Here is a 19,708-nt window from a genome sequence, read left to right as displayed (position 1 = left end):
GCCTTATGTACCCGCTCCAGACGAAGACCTTGCTTCCACTGTTGCTTGCTTGAGGCAAGAAAAAGTTGATCTTGAAAAGCGCTTACGTGAGGTTGAGGCTGAAAAAGCAGTGTTAGTGGCTGATGCTAAAGAGCGAGACAGTATGCTTGACTATTTCTCCCGTAAATGGAAGATCGAAGATTTTATCTCTCCATATCAAATACATTCATGGGAACAAGAGATCGATAGGCTTGTTCAGGAAAGGAATGAAATGATCAAAGCTCATAAGGAAGAGATCAGGAGTTTGAAGAGAAAGCGCCGACTTGAAGATTGATCTCTTTTTGTTTTTTTTATTATTTTTAGTACCTTCTTGATGTAACTATAAAACTTATAATATATGGGTTTTCAGTTGAGTTATTAATTTATTTTGCTTCTATTTTCTTTCTTTAAATGTGTTAAAAATCCTTTAACTCCTTGAAAACATTGCATACGCATAATCATACCATTCATAAACATTACATCACAGGTTTTATAAAGCAAATATCTCATCTTTCCGCTGTTTATTTCAGTGATAAAATGGATCTTGAACAATCTGTCAAAAATCCCCAAGCTCAGCATGCTGAGTTCCAAGCTTTGATTCTGAATTTGTCCAAGGGGAAAGACGAGCTGAAATCCCTCTTGACTAAGAAGAAGAAAGCTAAGAAACCTAAAGGTGTTCTCAACCTGGGAAGAAGATTCAAAGGCCCTCCTAGAAAGGCGGAAGAAGCTGAAATTTCCAAAGATGAGGAAGAAGAAGATGATGATATTAGTGTCAAGACCAATGCTGGAAGTAATGTATGCTCTGCTAATCAAGATGAGAATGAAGAAGACTATCCTCAGGACGAAGACTATTCTGACGAGAAGTATAGGCTACTAGAGGAGCGTCTGAGAAACATGGAAATTCAGAAGGTACCTGGGCTAGATTTTGAAGAACTGGGACTAGGGGTGGCAAAGCGGGCGGCCCGTCCCGTTTAGGCCCGTCCCATATAAGCCCGTCCAAAAGCGGGGTGAGGCGGGACGGGCCTACTTAGGTGTCCGAGCTCAAAAGTCATGCCCGCCCCGTTTACTAACGAGTTGGCGGGCGGGCCTGCGAATTTTTATTTATTTATTTATTTTTCAATTTGATTTACCACATGGTTTACAAAAAAATTATTTATAACTAAAAAGGTCGATAAAGTATTTTTTTTAAAACACGCACAATAGAACTTCAACATATCTTAAGTCCAAACAGTTCAAAAAATAAAACAAATAAAGATCAATTATAACAAAAAAAATAACGAAATAAACTCAACTACAATAAAAAAGCATATCAAAATAAATAAATAATACATATCACTTTAATCCTATTTAAAAACTAACTACTAAAAAACCCAATTAAGAATTTACAGAAAACAGTGATAACAATTACACCGCATAATACATCACGGTGCATAAAATAGTAGTGCATAAAACATCAACACCTAACTTTCTCACTAATTACTTCACATAAACTTTTTTATTAAGCGATTCCTTAATAGTTAAATCCAAAATTTGTCACACTTATAGACTCATCAAATCCCTCTTTTTCTTAAAATGAACATCTATTTCTAAAGAAAACATGTGAGCTAATGTATTAACAACTTAATAATTATGCATGTTATACAACTGTCTTTTATTTCAAGCTTTTCCAATCAACACATGTATTAGAAAGTTATAGAAAGAACGTTACAGTTATAATTCAATTTATATGTATAATAATTTAGAATACAATTCAATCAATATAATTCTAAGAGAAGAGTGTTGTTTTTATAGTTAAAGTTATTTTAATTCTAAATAAAAAGTGATTTTTTAACAAAAAGCTCGCGGGCAAAACCCGCCCCGCCCCGCCTCGGCCCGGTTTTTTAAGCGGGTTAGGCGGGGCGGGCCAACTTAAGGTACTGAGCTGAAAACCTCAGCCCAGCCCGCCCAAAATGGCGAGTCAAACGGGCCGACCCCGCAGGCCTGGCCCGTTTTGCCACCCGTAACTGGGACTCATCCCCAAAGTCGTTATCCCTCCAAAATTCAAGACTCCCGCCTTTGCTAAGTACGATGGAGTCTCCTGCCCCAAAATGCACCTGAGATCGTACGTGAGGAAAATCCAACCTCATACTGGAGACAAGAGACTGTGGATTCATTTCTTCCAAGAGAGTCTGTCTGGGACTCAACTAGAATGGTATTATCAGCTGGAGAATGCTAGTATCCGCACCTGGGAGGACATGGCTGCTGCTTTCTACAAGCAATATCAATATAATGCTGACCTTGCACCAACTCGCATGCAATTACAAAGCATGTCTATGGGATCTAAGGAAAGTTTCAAGGAGTATGCTCAAAAGTGGAGAGACCTGGCTGGAAGAGTTCAACCTTCCTTAACGGATAGGGAATTGGTGGACATGTTCTTGGGTACACTAACTGGGCCGTTCTATAGTCACTTGCTGGGTAGTTCCTCGTCTGGTTTCACTGATCTCATATTAACTGGAGAACGTGTCGAGAGTGGAATTCGAAGTGGGAAGATTCAAGTAGGCGCCACTTCTGGTACTGCAAAGAAACCATACCATGGAAGGAATGAGTCTAATGCTGTTCATAGTCAGAGGGGCCGTAGTAAGAATGATCAGAATCAATCTGTTGGAGCCGTTCTTATCTCCACACCAACACCTCAACAATCTCCCAGACAAGGGTATCAGCGTAGGTCAGACGCACCTAGAAGGCAATTCACTAAAATCAACATGCCTTTATCTCAAGCCCTACAACATCTGTCGAAGGCCAAGTTGATCACTATAAGAGATCCTCCGAAGAATGTCACTACTACGTCTCCAAAGTATGATCCTAATGCAAAATGTGTGTACCACTCCAATAGCCCGGGACACCATGCTGATAACTGCTGGGCATTGAAAAATAAGATCCAAGACATGATTGATGCTGGCAAAATTGAGTTTGACCCGCCGGAAACTCCAAATGTCATTACTGCTCCCATTCCAAAACATGACAAGGCTGTTAACGCTATCATAGACACGGTCCATGTCTATGATGTGAGATGTCTGTTAACTCCCCTCCCTGACATCAAGAGAAAGCTGATGCAAGCTGGTTTATTTCCAGGGTGCGACCCAGGTTGTTATTATTGTGCATCTCAACCCAATGGTTGTGAGAACCTGAAAAAAGGTATTCAAGGCTAGATGGATCGTCGCACTATCAGGTTTGAAAAGATTCCTTCTATAGAGAATTTGTGCGAAGGTTTCTCCTATGGCTTGAAGATTGAAGACGTGTCGGTAATTTCCAAAGCTCCGTTGAAGATCCCTACTAAAGCTCCATTCAAGATTTCTGCTAAACCCCGTGTGGCTCCGGTGATCATCACTAAGCCTGGTCCAATTCCATATTCTTCTGATAAGGCTATCCCTTAGAACTATGGTGCCGAGGTCTATATTTAGGGAGTTAAACAAGAACTCATAACCGACAAGGTTGCCGAAGACGCTAATCCTGATGTGGGTAACATTGCTGGAACTAGTAAGGTGACAAGAAACGGAAGAGTGTTTTCTCCAGAAATCTCTCCAAAAAATGTTGCACCTGCGGATACCCCTACTCCTAATCAGAATGCTGATACCTGAGGCAAAGGACCGTTGCATGGACCCATCCAGACACCAGTTGAGACTGTTACTGAAAATCCATCTCCTGAAGAAGCAAATGAGTTCTTGAAGATCATCCGCAAGAGTGATTATGACATTGTTGAACAGATGGGGCATACTCCCTCCAAGATCTCCATGTTGTCACTCCTAGGTTGCTCCAAGACTCACGCCAAAGCTATGATGAAGTTTCTAGAGGCTGCCCATGTGCCACAAGAGATTTTTGTCACTCAACTCGAGAATTGTATTGCAAATCTGACGACAGACAACTACCTTGGGTTTTCTGATGCTGATCTAGGTCCTAGTGGAAAGAATCATAACAAGGCGCTACATATTTCCATTGAATGTGGGGGCACCACTCTGGCCCATGTATTAGTTGACAATGGTTCATCTCTGAATGTGCTACCCAAGTTGGTATTGGACAAACTCAACCCCGAAGGAATCGTGCTGAAATCCAGTGATGTGATAGTGAAAGCTTTCGACGGTTCAATGAGTACGGTATACGGTGAAGTGGATCTCCCAATCAGAGTAGGTTCCCAGACTTTCAACACTATGTTCTATGTGATGGACATCCATCCCGCTTATTCCTGTCTGCTTGGGCGCTCTTGGATACATGGGGCAAATGCTGTGACTTCGACTCTGCATCAAAAACTAAAATATCCGGCGAAAGGCAAGATTGTCACTGTGTATGGAGAGGAAGAATACGTGGTGAGCTTCATAGATGAGACCAAGTATGTTGAGTTCACTGGAGAAGCTTTTGAATCTCCCCGTCAAGCGTTTGAATTGGTCCCTCAGGTGGTTCCTGAGGCTAAACCTGCCTATACTGTTCCTAAAGTTACTAGAATTCCTCCTACAATGGCTTCTCTAAAAGATGTTAGGGCTGTGGTAGAAGAAGGTGATTGTACTATCTGGGGGAAACTCCCTGATATTCCTTACAAATCCAACAAATAGGGTCTAGGATGCACTGCTAAAGATCATAACGGAGAACAACATTCTCGTCCAGAAGGTTTGAAGTATCGTTTCATCAGCAAAGGGGTCAATGCCATAGGAAAAGATGAAAATAACTGCAACCTGGACAAGTGGATCTTTCCTAGATCAGACAAAGGGCTGGACAACTGGAAGACTGAAGACATTGTCTCTATCTCTTATAGTCAGGAGTAATTGCCGCTCTTAGTTTTTGCTTTTCTTTATGTTTTTCAATTTTTATTTCTGTATTTCAATAAACAATAAACTTTAAAGTCGTGTGTCTTGCCCGGGGCACAACGGTCCATTGTTAGGGCTTGCCATTTCATAAGCATATTTTCATTCAATAAAGCATTGGACGTTTCGTATTCAAAATTGTGTGTTCGCTTTTATTTTCTTTACTTTGCTATAGCTATGTGTTCTTACACACACCCACATAATGCACTGCAGATCCATATCCACTATGGATCCTATTGATAACGACTCTGCTATTGCTAAATATGAATTTGAAAATCCGATCTACCAAGCTGAGGATGAAGGCGAGGAAGATTGCGAAGTACCCAGAGAACTTGCCAGAATACTAGAGCAAGAAGAAAAGACTATACAGCCGCACGAAGAACCAATTGAGGTCGTGAATATAGGTACTGACGAAGAAAAGAAGGAAATTAAGATAGGGGCCGAACTAGAGGGTGTTGTCAAACAGAGATTAATTCAGATGTTACGAGACAATGTTGAGATATTTGCTTGGTCCTACGAAGATATGCCTGGGCTCGATACTGATATTGTGGTTCACCGTCTACCTATCAAAGAAAACATTCCTCCGGTTAAACAAAAGTTACGAAGAAGCATGCCTAACATGGCTCAGAAGATCAAAGAAGAAGTTGAGAAACAGTTCAATGCCGGTTTCTTGAAAGTTGTGAGTTATCCACCATGGATCGCCAATAGTACCGGTAGCTAAGAAGGACGGAAAGGTCAGAATGTGTGTAGACTATAGAGATTTGAATCGAGCAAGTCCTAAAGATGATTTTCCCCTACCACATATTGATATCCTAGTTGACAGTACTGCCAATGCAAAGTGTTTTCCTTCATGGATGGTTTCTCAGGTTACAATCAGATTAAGATGGCACCCGAAGACATGGAAAAGATGACATTCACTACTCCTTGGGGCACCTTCTGTTACAAAAACATGCCATTCTGGTTGAAGAACGCAGGGGCAACGTATCAGCGTGCAATGGTAGCTCTGTTCCATGATATGATTCATAAAGAGATAAAGGTCTATGTTGATGATATGATTGCAAAGTCCAACACTAAAGAAGAACATCTGGTCCACCTGCAGAAGTTATTTGATAGGTTAAAGAAATACAAGTTAAGACTGAATCCGAACAAGTGTACTTTTGGTGTGAGGTTTGGTAAGCTACTAGGGTTCGTTGTTAGCAGTAAAGGTATTGAAGTCGACCCTGCGAAAGTAAAAGCCATACAAGAAATGCCGGTTCCACGGAATGAGAAAGAAGTTAGAGGATTATTGGGACGTTTGAACTACATTGCCAGGTTTATTTCCCATCTGACCGCTACTTGTGAGCCAATCTTCAAATTACTAAGGAAAGATCAAGCAGTGAAATGGAATGACCAATGTCAAGAAGCCTTTGACAAGATCAAGAAGTACCTTCAAGAACCTCCGATTATGATACCACCAGTTGAAGGGAGGCCTCTAATTATGTATTTAACAGTGTTAGAGAACTCAATGGGGTGTGTACTGGGGCAGCATGACGAGTCTGGTCGAAAAGAGCATGCAATATACTACCATAGCAAAAAGCTTACCGACTGTGAAACAAGATACTCACTGCTTGAGAAAACTTGTTGTGCTTTGGCATGGGCTGCTCGCCGACTGAGACAGTTTATGTTGAACCATACCACTTTATTGATTTCTAGAATGGATCCTATCAAGTATGTGTTTGAGAAACCCGCTCTCTCCGGACGAATAGCAAGATGGAAAATGATACTAACAGAATACGACATTCAGTATACAACACAAAAAGCAATCAAAGGATGCGTGTTGGCAGATCACTTGGCCCAACAAGCTGTAGACGAGTATCAACCTATGAGTTTTGAATTTCCAGATGAGGACGTTATGCTTGTTACTGATTACAAACAACCTGGTACTGAGGAAGGACCCGAACCAGGATCCCGATGGACCATGGTTTTTGACGGAGCTTCGAACGCACTTGGTAATGGTATTGGCGCTGTAATTATCTCTCCAGCAGGTGGACACACTCCATTTACAGCAAGACTGTGTTTTGATTGTACCAACAATATGGCTGAGTATGAAGCGTGTATCTTGGGTCTCAGAGCTGCTATCGACTTAAGAATCAAGTTCTTGGAAGTATATGAGGATACGGCCCTAGTAATTAGTCAGATCAAAGGAGAATGGGACATGAAGCATCCTAATCTCATGCCTTACAAGGATCTGGTGTCATCTTTGATTCCTCACTTCGAAGAGATTACTTTTGAACACATTCCCCGAGAGGAGAATCAATTAGCAGGCGCATTAGCTACTATGTCATCAATGTTCAAGGTCAGGTGGGACAACGAAGCTCCTATAGTTATCATAGAAAGGCATGATGAACTGGCATACTGTTACGAGATAGCTACTAACGAGGATGAAGAAAAGCCATGGTTTCATGAAGTAAAAAAGATATCTCGAAACTCAGGAATACCCTAAAGGGGAATCTATCAATGACAAGAAGTTCTTGAGAAGATTTGCTTCCAAATTCTTCCTGAGTAATGGTACCCTATACAAGCGCAATCATGATTCAACTCTGCTTCGTTGTGTGAACAAGAAGGAAGCAGAAGAGATTATGGAAGATATGCATAACGGTATCTTTGGAACTCACTCTAGTGGACATACTATGGCTAAAAAGATCTTGAGAGCGGGTTACTACTGGTCCACTATGGAAACTGACTACCATCAGCATTCCAGAACTTGTCACAAGTGCTAGATCTATGCTGACAAAGTACACATACCTCCAGTTCCACTAAATGTTCTGACTGCTCCTTGGCCTTTTGCAATGTGGGGCATTGATATGATCGGGGAAATCAAACCTACTGCTTCTAATGGACATCATTTCATCCTTGTAGCCATTGATTACTTCACCAAATGGGTAGAAGCTGCTTCATTTGCTTCCGTTACCAAGAATGTGGTAGCTTGATTCACTAAGCAAAACCTCATCTGCCGGTATGGCATCCCCGAAAGGATTATCACAGACAATGGTACCAACCTGAACAATAAGATGATTACCGAACTCTGCACGCAGTTCAAGATAAAGCATCACAATTCTTCTCCTTATAGACCAAAGATGAATGACGCAGTGGAGGCCGCCAACAAGAACATAAAGAAGATTGTACAGAAGATGACAGTGACTTATAAGGATTGGCATGAGATGTTACCATTTGCTCTTCATGGTTATCGTACCTCAGCATGTACTTCAACTGGGGCAACCCCGTTCTCACTAGTCTATGGTATGGAAGCAGTATTACCGATTGAAGTTCAGATTCCGTCTCTGAGGATCATGAAGGACGCAGAGTTAGACGAAGATGAATGGATCCAGACTCGACTAGACCAAATAAACTTAATTGACGAGAAGAGGCTTGCGGTTGTTTGTCATGGGCAATTATATCAGAAGCGTATGATTAAGGCATTCAACAAGAGAGTTAAGCAACAAGCATACCAGACTGGTGACTTGGTCATAAAGCGAATTATTCTACCACAAGGTGATCCTAGGGGCAAGTGGACCCCCACATATGAAGGACCATTCGTAATCAAGAAAATATTCTCTAGAGGAGCCATGATACTCACTACTATGGATGGCGAAGATTTTCCACACCCTGTGAACGCAGACATAGTCAAAAAATACTACGCATAAATAAGACCCGCTAGGTCGACGTACCTAGGCAAAAATAAGGGAATCCCGGCGAACCAAAAGGGTTCGGGAAAAAGTTAGGGATATAAAAAAAATTGTACACCCGGCAAGTTGAAAACCCGAAAGGGCGACTTGGGCAAAAAAGGGTATCCTGGTGGGCTGAAAACCTGAATGGGCGGCCTAGGCAAAAGTTAAGGATTGAAGCGTACGACTATGTCTCGTTCAGATCATCCATCATTCAGTATCAAGTTCAAAGGGCACCGACCGATTCAGTCGTCTTTCTCCAACAAGTGAGGGATGGGATGCTCGAAGACATAATAGCAATAGCAGAATTGAAACTCGATAGGATAGTTTCCACATAGCTATTTTTCTTTTATATTGTACTTTGTACCTTTTTGAAAAACACACAAATGTTCTCCTATTATTTTGCCTATTAACGGCTTTTTCTTAATACAAGTTATTTTTCTTTCTATTTTCCTGAGTTTTTACTTTCTTTCTCGAATACGCAAACGTCCAATGATAATTTTGAAAGAACATATGCATATGAACACGATTATCATTTCTCTTTTCTTCTTGCAAAACATTTGTATGTTCATAAAAGACAAGAAAGGCAAATAGACAATGTCTAAAGTAATCCAGAAGTTTCCCCTCAGAGTCAATAATCGGGATGCATCCCCACAGAGTAATCATTAAGAAAATATCTTCAAATGCTCTCATCCCAACAAAAGACTTAGCTCCGCAACGAAATTCACATCTTCGACACCGTCGGTTTCCCGACACTATTCTCTTCTCTAAACAAGGTCATTTATCTCCATTATCCCCAGTTTGGGTACATCAAAATCAGGCATCCGAATTGTTTTCATCCCCAAGCAGAAATCATAAAATCCCCAGTTGTATATCTTCAAGACAAGATGAGACATCAGGGTCCCGATCAAGATACTTCATATAACATAGATCATGATCATACATCTCATACATATCCATGCATTGCATATAGTGTCTCATGATAAACTCATGCACAACATACAAGGTTTCTCATTTATTTTGAGAGGCTCATCACATAACACATGCACCATGACATTGCATAAAAAATATCTATGCCTATTTTCAGAATACAGGTACAAACAGATGAACAAAATCTCCAATTTTCAAAGATCTAATTCAGTTACTACGAACGGTACTGACACGGCCAACGCTTAGAGATCTAATTCTATCATCACGAACGGTGTGGACACGATCAACTCTTTCAAAGTCTAATTCAGTTAAGACGAACAGTGCTGACACGACCAAATTCTATCATCACGAACGGTGTAAACACGATCATCTCTCCAAGATCTAATTCAGTTACTACGAACGGTGCTGACACGATCAACCTTTAAAGATCTAATTCTATCATCACAAACGGTGTAGACACGATCATTTTTCCAAGATCTAATTCAGTTACTACGAACGGTGCTGACACGATCGACCTTCAAAGATCTAGTTCTATCATCACGAACAATGTGGACACGATCAACTTTTCCAAAGTCTAAATCAGTTACTACGAACGGTGCTGACATGACTAACATTCAACAACTACTTCTCAATACTTGAAGTTTAGGTATAGTCTAATGTATGACTTGTCCTAATACTTATTCGGATGGCATCTCTAAGCCCATCCCCCGATGGTACAAATTTTTGGGTACTCTAGTGTTCAATCCTCTTCCACCTTCAGATACCGACTGGCATACAAACCACTCTACATCTTCAGGTTTAAGAAAATTGTACAGGGGCAGCTGTCATACCCCAAAATTTGCCCATCCTATTTCTCTTGTTCAAACTCATATCAAAGTGCAATGCTCAAAGACACACCCTCCTAAACAATGACTCAAGGAATTAGGGTTTTGATTTCTCTGAAGAAAACCAATTAATCAAAGGCTCAAATGCATTTCATATGGCTTATGATGTGTCAAACTATCTCCATGACAAAATTCAGGTTCCAACTCCAAGAATTGACCATTCAATTGTTCAGAAAGTCAACAGTCGACTAGTTTGACCTAAAAGTCAACTGTGGTCAAAGTACAGTCAAAACTCCTGATTTTTCGTCAACAACCTTATTTTGAAGTATCATTCATCATTTGATCAAGGACTGATCATGGTTCATCAAGGAAAGTTCAGAAATCAACAAACTCAAAAGTTTCTAAATTAAGGTTTTCATCGGAGAAAGTCAACTGAACTTTGACCAGCCACAACTCCTGCATGGAACATCAAAAATTTCCCATCTAAAGCTCATTTTCAAGGAATTTGAATTCTCTATAATTTTGTCTCTCACAAGCCAAGTCTAAAATTGCTTCATTTGAGAGATATGGATCAAAAGATTATAGGTCCTTTTCGAAAGTCAACCAAAAGCAGTTTTTGTCAAAGCCCATATCATCAAGATAAATTCTTCAAATGGAAAAAAAGCTTCCAAAGTGGCTTGTAGAGGACATCTTCTGGTTTCCAAAAAGTCCTAGAACTCCTCCATATCTTAAAAATTGAGGGAGATATGCCTTGTCAAAGTTGGGCAATTTCAAGGGGAAAAATGTGAAGTAAAAGGCTTCAAAATGAATATTTTTGCAAAGAGGCCCAACTCTTTATGATCCAATCATCATCCTTATGTTATCCAAGACCATAAACATTATTTCCACGATTTTATTTGGTTTATTTAATTTATTATGATTTTTTATTCAATTAAAAAAGGATTAAAATCAAATAAATTAAAAGAAAATCAAATATTTGATTCAAAGGGGTAAAAGAATCATATCTAATCATCAATTATATCCCATAATCATACAAAATTCGTGCCAATTGTAATTGGAGTGATTGAATCAAATATTGGCCAAAATTAGAAAGAGTGAAAATCATATTTTCTCAAATTTCCTTTCAAAGATTCAATGAGATTTCCTCCAAGTTTGTTGACCTAAACCTTTCCATTATATAAACAGAACATTATCAATTGCCAAAGGGACAATTTTCTGGCCATAAGAACCCTAATAGAGCTTTGAAAATTTGGAGAAAAAGTCAAATTCGGATTCTGAATTACAAGTCAATTCAAGGCATTTGATCGATTCCAATACGTTCCTTGAGAGATTCTGAAGCTGTACCAATCATCACACAAAGTCAGTTCACCGTATTACACATAACACTACCCTTTCTGGATAACAACTAGGACAGCACTAAATCTTAACCATATTTCACTGTGATGGAGATACAGTATTCAGCTCCAACAACTGCTCTATGGTTATGAACATTTATATGGTTTCGTTGATCAGAAGAAACTTACAGATACAAGCTCTTCAAAAGTACAACATAAAGGATTGGAAAGGATTACCTTTACGAGTTTTTCTTAGTGAAACTGAGCACATGTTAATCGTGTCCTGATTAACTTAGCCAGATGTCTCCTCTTCTAGATCAGGAGTAGGTTCCAAACCAATGTTCTCACACTTCCTTAGTTTAGCACTAGAACATCTGTTCTTCAGCTGGTAGTGGCATACCAGTTCTTAATGTCCCAACATCAAATAGGACATTTGTTCCTCCTTCTAGGAACACCTCAACCTTGAAGATTTCAAGGTACACACTTGCACATAAGTATGAATATCCTTGATCAATTGACATTCATCAGCTCTAATAAACCATGTCATTATGAGTGGACTTGACAGGATACTCAAGTATCTTTGACACTTTAATTATAGCTGTCCAAACCTGCCATACATTATGTTGAAGCTTCATAACCCTAGGGTTTCTCAGAGACTATGCAGCGGAAAATAGTCATACTTCAACAGAATTCACACAATGCTTACTTTAAGTGTTAGTAGTAAGCATGACAACTACAGATTGATTGCTACTCAACCTTGCACAATGCTTGCTTCTGCACCAAGTAACTGACTAAACCAAAATCCTGACTTGTCAAACTCACAAACAACAGAGGTTACCTTATCAATATCTTCACTCCCGCATGAAGGTTTTGATGAGCTTCTTCTCTATTCATAGATACTAGTCGAATTTGTTTTTAAATTCAAGTTTTTCACTCCCGCATGAAGTCCTTGAACTTAGCACTCCTCATTCCAGCATCACAGCTCTTAGGTCAGGTTGGTCTAATCATATAAGTCCCTCCTCCACTTCAATGAAACATACAATATGAACATTCTTTGTTCAAACACTCTTCTACTTTTACCACAACCAGAATTTATCCCTTATGGATCTCATCCAAAAATAGACAGGATGCCTGCTCTGATACCAATTGAAAATTCTGGTATGACAGACTCGGATGTCAATCACGATGTCAAGACATCTAATCTGTTATTAATGTAGCGCAAGCAGAATAGAAGGATCCCCTATTATTTGATTACTCTTAGAAAAGAGTCAATGAGATCTGGGATCACACATGTTCAATAGACATAACCAGATTATAATTTTTCATGGTTCTGTTCATGAACAACTAATACATCTGAACCTGATGTTATAAACAAAGTCATAACATTCATAACTGAACAAACAATGCAGAAGATAAATAACACAGTTAATTGTTAACCCAGTTTGGTCTAACTACCTACTCTAGGGGCTACCAAGCTAGGAAGAAGATTCCACTATCAGTAGTACTATTTTATATAAACAACCTCTGGTTTACAAATAAACAACCTCTAATTTACCTAGTCACTACCCAATGCAATCTTTATCTCAAAACTCCATCCAAGACAAGAAAACCTCTGCTCACTCCCTAGTGATACCTAACTGTTACAACCCTGTAACAGCTCTTTACACAATTAACAATGAACATATACTTGATCTTGCTTCACAGCTTCAATCAAGCTTACAATACTCAACTCTTACCTACAGGTTTCGAGTGAGGACAATCACTTCTCTAACCTATAGGTTTCAAGAAGGACAAGGCAGCCATCCCACAACCTGGGTGGTCTACCTATAGAAACCCTAATGACTACATCGTTACAACCAGGTTTTCTATATAAAACTAGGTTACAAAGTTTCCTTTTTATAACCTGATCCCAAATTGGATTTGGGCTTACAAATCGCGGCACTTTTGCTGTTACAAATATGCAGAAAATATTCTGCTACAAATAAGGTCTTTCAATCATGAGTTTCCTAATTTATCTCCTAAATTAGAAACTGCTGAATCTTCAATATTCAGATCTGATTCTTTCTGAATCTTCAATCTTCTGATCTGATTCTTCAATTATTCTCTTGACCTTTAAATATGCGCCATATAGGATTACATAATATTCACATAGAATATTCTGTATCTGTTAAATACAAACTGAATCTTCCTTCCAGTTCTGCAGGCGCGATGTCATGAGTTGATGTCATGACATTCCATCTAACATCTTGCTTATACCTATTTTGTTCTTTATAAACTTGCAAGATTCACATTATGACCATTTGCTGCTATTATATGTTTTAGCCAAACATTAGACAATAATACAGGACAGACAGAGTATCAACAATTTATAAGTTTCTATAACATGTTAGTATTAATATATTATGAGCAAAAACAAAAAATGTTATTAGGACTTGAACGTTATACCAACAACTTACATCCATCTAGTCCAACAAGCGCATACTAGTGTGAGTTTGAAAAACAATTTTCAAACAAATATCTATCACAAAATTCATGTTTAAAAAGCTTTTTCAAAATCAACAACATTAAAGTAGTAGAAATAAGAAAATCAAATTTATAGAAAAGCTACTAAAATAAATAATTAAAAAGTAAAGAGTTAAGGGATGATAGAAAAGCCCAAGAGATTTATAGAGGTTTGGTTTAATGAATTTAACTACTACTCTGTTCAAGAATTCCTTCTTGAGATTCTCCACTAAGACGAGAGCAATTGACTGGTTTGTCCCACGAACCTCCTTTTAAAAGTATAGGAGTTTTACAATGCCTAACTTTCCAATCATACACAGAGTTTTAACTATTTTTTTATAAAGAAAAAATTTACTGATACGAAAAAACCAGAGCGGGGGGATTATATCAAAACCCACTCAAACACCAACAAATCTAAAATTAGGCAAACCAAGTTTATCATGGTTCAACAAGAAAATAATGAAGGAAGGGGTTAAGCTCCATACAACATGGGGCTTTACCTGAGAGGCCTTTGGGCGCTAAGCGAGCTATCAGGAAAATGAAAAATGAAGGAAAACCAGAAAAAATACCAATCTAACACTCCAAAACCATACTCATATAAAAAAGTATTGACAGACCAAACAAAAAATGAAGTCATGCATAAGAAGTAGAGAAACATACCAATGAGATTCTCACTCAAACACTAGGTCCCCTACATGTAATTTCTCTCTTAACATGGTTTTACCCAAGTAAAGAAGAAAACCCACCTCTCGTGGCTTAGAACCTAAATCCTTGAGTTATACAATGATAAGAATAATGAGAAGATTCCCCAAGGTCCTTCGACACTTGATTCTCCAAAAACACTCTAAAACTCTCACATGCAAGCCATGATGATGGCGAACTCGATACTTTGTTTCCTTTTTCCTCCCAAAATTAGCCAGCTCTCCCTTTCTCCCAGTCTCCATTTCAACTTCTGATAGAAAAGGAGAGAAATGATAGAGAAATTAGGGAGACAAGGCTTCAATTTAGTTAAATATAAGGAACTAAGAATTACCACCATTACCTTCAACTTAATCAAATTTTTCTAAAGATGCCACTACTAGAATTAAGTTTCTAATTCCCAAATACTTAATTCATACTTTATCTTACTTGCACATTAATCACTCCAACTAATCTAGGGTGTTACACACACACACACACACTCTCTCTCTCTCTCTCTCTCTCTCTCTCTCTCTCTCTAACCTTTTCTTTTAATTTCACTCACTAATATTTTAGCCGAAGTGCTTTTCAAGAAAGTTCCTTTTGGGAGTGAAGATAAGTTATAATTCTAGAAGGGCAGATTTGTAAGTTCACAAATGACTTTTATCTGCATCTAGATTGAAAATTATATCCACTTAGGGATTATTTGTTTTAGTTAGAAGATAAACACGTAAAAGCTTTGGTTTGACGATTGTGAGATCAACCCCTTGTTTAGCTTTTAGATCCGCCCACGGTAAAATCCCACAGATTATTGGTTAACCAGTGATAAAATCAAGATAAGGTCTAAGGTCAAGTTGGTATTAAAAGCTTGATAGGTTTGAGAGCTCAATTGTAATAAAATAAGCGACTCGACAGTAAAATTCTGAGTATAATTATTTGGTTGGTACTCAACCATCTTTCATTATAAAAGGGGGTTCGTAATAATTAACTACTAATAGCTATAAGGACGTGACTAAGTCGTTTATAACTAAACTTGTATAATTTATGGTGTTCTTCTCATTCCCTCCAACTCTTTACTTTTTCTTATATATATATATATATATATATATATATATATATATATATATATATATATATATATATATATATATATATATATATATATATATATATATATATATATATATATATATATATATATAAAATTTTTCTATATATATCATTTAATAGTTGGTATTTTGTTTTGTGATATATATTTATGTTGATATAACCCATACGTTCATGCATATCTCTCTTTTAGTTAAAATATTCATATTCTTGTCAATATAAATAGAATTATTGTCAAAAATAAAAATATTCTATAATTGAACTTTGCATATATCTCTTGAATATACACCATTCTAATATTTTTTTTCTAAATCGACGTGTATTGAAAATAATATAACTCAGTCATGGTCATGCATTTAATTTTTTTATGAAGACTCGTATATTTTATTAATTTAAGGACAAATAATTTTTTTCCATATAGTATAAAATATACATATTACTATATATATTGCAAACTTTTTTTAACATAGATAAAAATAATTAGGTAAGAATTATGAAAATTAAAAAAAATATTCGTTTTCTTATTTTACTTATTTTTTAAATAAAGTTTGTGTAAAAAAATTCCTCTATAAAAGCTTCAGTATAGCTCTAGCAATTTTCACCAAACATTGAGAAATTTATTTTGATAAGTAAGATGGGCTCATTTTCTTTATTGTGTATCTTTGTTTTGATACTCATTATGGGTAAGTGTCATATAACAAAGGCTCAAGACTCGCCAGCAGATTACGTCAACACCCACAATTTGGCGAGAGAAGAACTAGGAATTAATATGACAAATCTTGTTTGGGATGACAAAATTGCTGCTTTTGCACAAAATTATGTTAATAAATGTAAGGATTGTAAGCTGGTCCCCTCAAACAAAGAAGCATACGGGTATGGCGAGAATCTTGCAATGAGTGCTCGCAACCTGAGTGGTGTAGATGCGGTGAACTTGTGGGTGGCTGAAAAACCCCTATATAATTGGTATATAGAGAGATGTGAGGGTGGCGAATGTGGTCATTATACCCAAGTGGTTTGGGGAAGTTCACGACGTGTTGGATGTGGCAAAGGGAAATGTGATGATGGAAGAACATTTGTTGCTTGCTATTATTATCCTGCTGGCAACGTTCTTGGAGAAGTTCCATTCTAAGTGTTTTATTTGTTTAATCACAATAATTTGATTATGTCTCATGTTTGGTGTTGCAATCTTTCTAAATAATAAAATAATGTGTAACTGCATTCATTTTGGTGAAATTTAATAATTTTTTTCAACTGGTATTCACTAACTTATCTCTCCTAAAAAACCATAGATAACTTAATTTATCAATTTAATAATCATAAACTATCTTATTCTTTTTAACTACATTATTTAAATAACTCTTGTACGATTATTTGATTATATACAGAAAGTTGCAATTCTCTTTTAGTTGTGAGATGTTTAAGATTACTGGCCTTTAATTTTAATATATTTTTAGTGTGATTTGGAACTCCTCCAAAATTTTGAACTTATTAAAGGATTAAATAATTTGTTTTCACCGACCCGACTTCTTGTTTGTCACTTTTTCCATTTAGACGGTCCTTGTTTTGGTTTGTCACTTGGTTTATTTTGAGGAGGATGAATTGTTATTTATTAATGGTTTTATTTATATATTTGTTCTTTATTTACCTTTTACTTGGGGGTGGTTGAAATTTTTATATACTTAATTATTCCTTTTTAATACATCTTTATAATAATAATGATAAAAAAATTAATCCATGTTTTTTAAGGTAATAATAACAATTTTTGTTTTTTTTTTAATAATTACCATTGAAAAATATTTGTTTTATTTATTTTTTTAATATTTAGCTAAGATAAATATTTTTTTCTATATTTTGTATTTATTTATTTATAACTAACACAATAAAAAATAAGTAAGTAGTAGTTGATATTTTTTTCGTTAAACAACAAAATATATTTTTCATAGTTGAAAAGTATGATTATGAACATCATTATTTGATTTTAAACATATATAAAATATAATCATGGTTAAATTTTGCAAATTTGTAGCCAGTTTATCTTCTCATTCAAATATTTATCTTTTTATTTTACGTCCCTATTTTTTTTATGTAGCTGACCATACTTTGTGGGACAAGGCTATTATGTTGTAGTTATAGTGATAAATATAAATTTTTTGTTTTTTTTAAGGGATAATACCTATTCACCCCCTGCCAATAGGGCGAGTTTTGGATTTTCCCCCTATTATTTTTTTTAAGTTCCCCCTTATCACTCTCAGATTCCATATCCACTCTATAATACGGTGGGAGAACTGACTTTTTGAAATGTGCAGATAGCAAGAGTCGCTACCGACTATTATTTTATCCAATTGGAAAGGCAAAAAGAACAGGAAAGACCATTTAAAAATGCTTGAGTTTGGGGGTAGCTTATACAAAGGGAAAGTATGAGAACCCTTTGTATCCATGGTTAGCCACTGGCTCTTAATTGCTTAGCTCACTTTTGTTTGTTTGAAAAGTGTCGTGTGTGTTTAGAAAAAAAAAATTTGAATAAGGACTTTAACTTGTAAATACGTGTAGCCTTTTGGAAATCGTTTTGAAAAGAGGTGTGAAAAACATTTTGAAGTATTGTGAGCAAGCAGTTAAAAGCTACCTACCCTAAGTTCGTCTTTCTTATTCTTTAAGTCTTTTGTTCGAAGGGGCTATCCATACCAATTTTTAGGCAGGTAGTCCTTTCATTGGATGTGCGGGTCATCGAGGATCATCGTTTGTCATAAGACCATCCATACCATAAAAAGGGTAGGAGGTCTTACGAACTGATGAGAATAGTCATAACAGACAACTAGTAAGGATACCTTAGCAATCGAAGGGACTATCATCATTTATCAAAGGCAACTCGAGGGACGAGAGCATTTTATTGTATCAACTCGAAGGGACTATGATCTTTATTCTGAGGGACTATGATGATTTGAATCGAAGGAAACAGGCTAAGGTATCCCTACGCTCGGGAGACTTGACTATTATTTGAAGGCAGCATAAGAGGAGTTACCCTAAAGGTGAGTGTGTGAAACAATCACATGAATTGGATTCAGTTATGCTATCTTGAATTAGGTGAGCTATGTTCGATTACTTGTTGTCACTCCCTATTTTACTAACCACACAGTTAATATATTTACAGGAAAATAAAGTGCAGAAATTAAATCCTACGCTATTACATGGCTTCGGGATTAGGGGTACATAACCAAAAATCGGGGATGCGGAAAGTAAAGTACGGAAAAGTAAAGTCCTAATTAGTATTACATCATAAAAATTAGCGGCCTATACATGTTCTAGAATTTAAATAAACAAGTAAATAAATTATAACAACGAACAATCATGCGACAATCACAAAGCTTGGGATGAGAAGAGAATCGATTTTGAAAAAAAACAGGATTGAGGAGATTAGATAAAAACCTAAATTGATTTGATTATTAAACTAATCCTAATTAACCCAATTGAATAAATTATGTAGAATTAAATTAGTTAATCTAATGTCTAATGGTAAACCTAAAATCAAGGGTTAATCCTAATTAAACTAAATGAAAATTTCGTTAAGAATTGATTAAGTACAAAACCTAAAAAAACTAATGACTAAAAGTAATTAACTAATTAGCCCCTAATTAAATTAAATTTTGATTATTAACTAAATATTAAAAAAATTAGTCAAAACCTAATCATAATGATTATTTGTTAATTAGTGGTTAGTGTTAATTTTTGGGTTAGTTAAAATGTTAAAAAAAACTTAAAAAAAACAAAGTCAAAATAAAGAG

At 36.7% G+C, this 19,708-nt stretch overlaps 1 protein-coding gene across 1 annotated transcript; it reads left to right on the top strand.

Annotated features, from left to right (window-relative positions):
- The first annotated feature begins 16,608 nt into the window (after positions 1-16,608).
- LOC131659149 (pathogenesis-related protein 1-like) lies at positions 16,609-17,058 on the top strand. The gene has a single exon (XM_058928382.1). It carries the CDS (start codon positions 16,609-16,611, stop codon positions 17,056-17,058), a length of 450 nt encoding a protein of 149 aa, XP_058784365.1.
- Positions 17,059-19,708: the final 2,650 nt, after the last annotated feature.

The sequence above is a fragment of the Vicia villosa genome, linkage group LG3, assembly GCF_029867415.1.
Source record: "Vicia villosa cultivar HV-30 ecotype Madison, WI linkage group LG3, Vvil1.0, whole genome shotgun sequence".
In the NCBI taxonomy this organism is placed as follows: domain Eukaryota; kingdom Viridiplantae; phylum Streptophyta; class Magnoliopsida; order Fabales; family Fabaceae; genus Vicia; species Vicia villosa.
The sequence above is the reverse complement of the archived record's forward strand: the minus strand, read 5'-3'. Positions and strand labels throughout refer to the sequence as shown.

Bases quoted from the DNA above. Each gene is read 5' to 3' on its own strand.
- LOC131659149 (XM_058928382.1), top strand. From the start codon at position 16,609: ATGGGTAAGTGTCATATAACAAAGGCTCAAGACTCGCCAGCAGATTAC.